Source organism: Montipora foliosa, chromosome 11 (assembly GCF_036669935.1).
Source record: "Montipora foliosa isolate CH-2021 chromosome 11, ASM3666993v2, whole genome shotgun sequence".
In the NCBI taxonomy this organism is placed as follows: Eukaryota; Metazoa; Cnidaria; class Anthozoa; order Scleractinia; family Acroporidae; genus Montipora; species Montipora foliosa.
This window is the reverse complement of record NC_090879.1, coordinates 2824332-2829331: the sequence shown is the minus strand read 5'-3', so window position 1 is coordinate 2829331 and position 5000 is coordinate 2824332. Positions and strand designations below refer to the sequence as shown.

Here is a 5000-nt window from a genome sequence, read left to right as displayed (position 1 = left end):
TTTCCCTGTGATGCCTCATGATATTGAATTTCACAAAACCCAAGGCAAGACCAGGGTAATGTTCTTCATAAAACAGTACACTGTTTGTACAAACTTCAAGCAGAATATAGAAATACAAAATAATACACTTACTCTTGGTAGATAATCGCAAAAGAAGGCACTTTGCTTTCTGATGTGGAGGTCCTAATCTCCATTTCATTTCAACAGAATCATTCATGTCATTGTCATCTGAAAGAGAACACACATGCTAAGGCATGAAAGATCATTGCATAGTTCAGACGTTAAAGCAATGAAAGCTAGAAAATTAAGTTGAGAAAGGAAAAAAAAAGAAGCTGTAGAGACCTAAAGAAAACAAATTGGAGCACAGGAAGTTGCACTTCGCTTTTCTTGCACACCTCAACCAATTGACTCCTGGGAGTGCGACTTAAGGACGTTGCCTACTATTGCTATTGCGCATACGTTCTGCGCATCTCAAGATACTCGGATTTCCTGTCGGATATGCTTACTGTTACCTGTTACCTATCCTCCGCGTGCCAGGTGGCACATAGGGCCTCAATATGCTTACTAATACAGGGATCTTTTTGCGCAGCGCGATTTAAAACTATCCGGAGAAAGTAGATCTCAGTGTTCCAGATAAGAGTCGGGTCTCGGGTCAATAACCCGACAAAGAAGGCTTCCTGACCCGACAGATAAAATATAAATATTCAGTTAAATATTAAAATACTACAATAAAGTTTAAAAAAGAAAGACGAAAGTTTCTTGGCAAAAAATTACGTTGTTAACTCTGATAGCGACGAACGATTAACATTCTTCCCAGTAGTTCATTCAATGTAAACAAGAAACCTGGCACAAGGTGATCACGTTCACCTTTGTGGTTTCCCACCACGTGATCAATTTCTTCCTTTTGACACCCGTTTTGACAGAACATGACTTTCCCCTTGATTTATAGAAGTCAGAGACTGCAGAAATTTTAGTGTTTTTACGATCGATTGTCATTAATGTTTCGCTGAGAATTCGAAATCAAAGAAATTTGCAGTTAGTTTTTTTTTGCAGACTATTTAACTTACAGAAGAAACGAGTGAGTTTTACTCAAGAGAGCGTTTTGTTATCTTTGAACTGAATTTATTACCAAAGCTTAAAAAAGTAAAAGACCTCAAAACGGGCTAGGACATTACAAAATAATTCAACGTGTGACACTGCTGGCACGCACGACGTCTTGGTGACTCTTCAAATGGTCTACATGACCCTCCACTTGGCAAAAATAACTGGAACCCTGAACCCTGAGATCTTAGTAAGTACTCTTGGTATCCAAAAAGAAAATTGGAGATAATTAAGCTTCAATTTGAGAAAGAATGCCATACATTGCTTTGTATTTTAGAGCTTTTTACAAATATTGTTCATGAATTATCTTTGAAAAATGCGTGGTTACGCCCAATTTTCGTTTTGGATTTCAATAACACTTGTTAAGATCTACATTCCTGCATAATCACACACCGGGGCAAAAATATCTTTAATTAGTAGGCACCGTCCCTAAGGAGGCTCGAAAGGGTTTTTAGATGTATGCGCGTGCGAGTAACCTACACACGTGGCGTGTGTAGGTTACTCGCAACTAAGAAACAGGCATCAGCTGAATGAATCAAATTTCTATCAAACGTAGCGTGCGAAACATACTTGAAGAGAAAAAACGGCGTAAAATCATGCAAAACTAAAATGAAACCTGCGAAAAAAATGTTTCTTTATCTAGACATTTTGCTTGGTGACCTTTCTTGATTTTTTGCAGACACGTATCATTCACAATGGCACTTCAAATAAAAAAGTTTCGGGGAAAGTTATCTAGTACAATTTTCCGTAAACTACACGCCTTTTTCAATGTACCTTAAATTCTACTAGATAACCTTTTGCCATACTCTCTAAGAAGTTTAAGAATTTAGGGAGATTTCCAACAAAGAAATGAAATGAAAACAGTAGGTCACCGACTTAGTTTTTCAGACAATTTTCAAAAAACTGAAATTTAGAGGGTCTTTTTGTGGACCTGGTGTGTGTCATAAGTGCCCTTAAAGTGTTACCCAACAATAGAGTTGCAAACATATTTATACTTTGCCTACACAATGAAATATCCTTCTTTGGTATCTTTCATCGTTTCACAAACACTATTATAATAGCAACGAAAAACCCTTTCGAGCCTCCTTAAGAGCATTTACTCTGTCTAACGCCAGACAATTTTACTCGTCAACTGATCAACTGGGGGCTTCCTAGTGTAACTGAGGAGTGAATGGGTTAATTTAAGTTTAAAGTTTAAATTAAATGTCCAATTACAAGAGGACAGAAAATGTGAAAAAAAGCTCTTTCATAGCTCTTCATTGCCAATACAAAAGATCTAGCCACTGGGTAGCTAAAATTTAACAATCTTATTGATGTTTCCAGAATTTGAAAGTCGATAACTGATTAATGTTTTTAGAGTTCTTATCACAGAGTCTTTACATTTTATAGGACAAGACCACATGAGGTGGAATACATTTTAAAGCTCTATTTGGCAGAGAGTACAGAGGTAATTTTCACGCATTTACTAACTTTACATTACTTTGGTGTTTTGCATTTCAAAAGTTTAATAAGGGAGCTTCGGTAAGGTCTACTTTTATTAGACTTCCTTTGAAGTTTGCTCGTAACGCTTCAAAACAAACAGACTACAAAACAACCCAACTACCTATTGCAGTTTGTCCATCTATTTCTTTTCCAATTTCCAGCAGCACTCTAGATGCAGTATAATCATCATCCCACACTACATTGCCTAAAAGAGAGGGTTTAGAATTGGCAATAATTATTATATGATACTGGATACAGTCTTGTTTGTTTTTATCTCTCCTTTGTGTCAGATTCTGATAACGTCTATAAGACAAAGGAAAGTAAAAACAAACTAGGTAGTCTAAAAAAATTGTAACCAAGGAAAATTTTAACTACAACATAGATAACCTACTCAAACTCTCACACAGAGTTTTTCGGATAAAAATTAAGTGATAGTTCAAACACATGGACATGGGAACAAAGGGATATTTGGGAAATTGTATTATATGGAGATTTTTTTTTGGGTGGGGTGGGGGGAAGGGGGGTGGGGTTCACACCTCTCATGTCTGAACTGGTCAGAAAATTGGGTTCAGGGTTCTCCTCACACCCTCCCTCATGACTAGCAATCCCTCCAACCCATATATTTCATTTAAGAAATAGAACACATGTACCGTGTTTCTATCGAGTTATAGAAACAGGAGTGAAAGTTTGGGAGAATGAGAAATGCTGTGGGAACACGAGCCGCAGGCGAGTCTTTCCACAGCGTTTTCAAGTTCTCTCAAACTTTCACGAGTATTTCTATTCCTCGATAGAAACACGGAGTACATGTTTTCTATTTCTTTTAGAAAACAATGCAACGAGAAAAAGGAAAACAACTTGTTAACTCTAATTATCAAAATGTAAATTCTCTTTGCTCGCACCATCACTACATCAACAGCTCGTGCTGGTTCTTTGTCTCCATCGAGTTATAGAAACACGATTTTTAACCAATCAGTGCGCATATTTTCTTAGGACTGTTTTCTAAAATGGTATAATGAACGTCTTCAAGTTGGCCAAGACTTACAGGAGGAGTCATCAATCCACTCCACTGATCCAGGACCATAACTTTCAAAGTATGAGAACACATCCTTTGTGCTCATGTCGTCCACCCCATGCATAAGAAGGGAATCTAGCCTTAATGCACCTAAGGAACAAAAAGAGTGCGGAAAAGGCATTGGATCATTGCTGTGTCATACAAGTCATCAGTGTTATCAAATGTAAGATGTTACCTTCAGGAATTGGTGGAAGATCTTTGACATCCAGAGAGGGTAACCTGTTAAATAAACGCATACAAAAATATTAATTTTTTGTTTCAATAAACAGCCTCATGCCTCTGTTCATAATGTGATAACTTTAATACTGGATTGCTGTTGACAGTACCGTTTGTTCTGGCTACAGAACTTGCTTCAACATGTGTGGAATATAACTTTGTTATCTACGCTTGCCGCCTATAAAGCCAAGATTATTTTTAAGATCCTTCCCGTTTAGTCTCATTTGCTGCCATCTTCTCAGTAAATCCCAATTTCAATACCTTGTTTCAAGACTGTTACATTAAGAGACAAGGCATTCTTGGCAGACATGCCTTAACTATATAGAACTCTTCATTTGCCTGTAAAATCAGTTTTACAAGATCACATAATTTATAAAGGTCTCAGGTTGAACTTGAAAAGACAGAAAAACATTGAGAAATGAAACAGAAGCTAGACTTTCTGTAAATCTTTACAGGAGTGAACTGGAGAAAGGCCTCTCAAAGAGCAATAATGAACATACATGGTATCAGGTTCCTGCTCTGACTGACTGGTCTCTGTTTGCTCAATATGTTTGTTTCTCTGATGAAGTCCAAATCTCTTTGCTCTTCTTGCCTTTCTTTCAAGGGCTTCCTATAAAGGCAATGAGACTGGCAAGGGTAAGCCAATGACAATATCATTATTTAGGAATTTAACTAAATTTCCACAGGTTGGTACTCACCAGAACAAAGACACGCACATATTTAGGATAGTTGAATAGAAGTTGTGAAACAGAACAAATCCTTCCAGGAAGTCTCAAAAATCATCAATTTTCCAAATAAATCACTAAGTTTTTGATGCAACTGTTAATGTTTGAAGATGAAATGTGCCTGTCAGCAGGATGATAAACTGGTTGCTTGGCAACAGGTGAAGGACAACTGAAAAATCAGAGCCCTCCATAACACGCATAACACTGGTTCAATGTTGTACCCAGTTGAGCTACAAGAACTCCTCTGGAGAGCTACAATCGACGTCAAAATGAATTGACACATCTTGTCTGTACAGCTGTTTGTGTGCATAAAATTACAGGACTATTTGTACCATGCTATAAATTTTCCAAAAGAACCCCCCCCCCCCCCTCTCCCCCATTCAATGTTGCCTGTTTGTAGCCAA

At 37.5% G+C, this 5000-nt stretch overlaps 1 protein-coding gene across 1 annotated transcript in view; it reads right to left on the bottom strand.

Moving 5' to 3' along the window:
* Positions 1–5000, bottom strand: part of LOC137976049 (nuclear cap-binding protein subunit 3-like) — a 10574-nt gene that overhangs the window by 4100 nt on the left and 1474 nt on the right. The window contains exons 3-7 of the mRNA XM_068823314.1: positions 4372–4481; positions 3831–3874; positions 3626–3745; positions 2705–2788; positions 133–228 (exon numbers count right to left, since the gene is read on the bottom strand). Of these exons, the coding sequence (XP_068679415.1) occupies positions 133–228; positions 2705–2788; positions 3626–3745; positions 3831–3874; positions 4372–4481 (454 nt within the window). The remainder of the gene's footprint in view (positions 1–132; positions 229–2704; positions 2789–3625; positions 3746–3830; positions 3875–4371; positions 4482–5000) is intronic.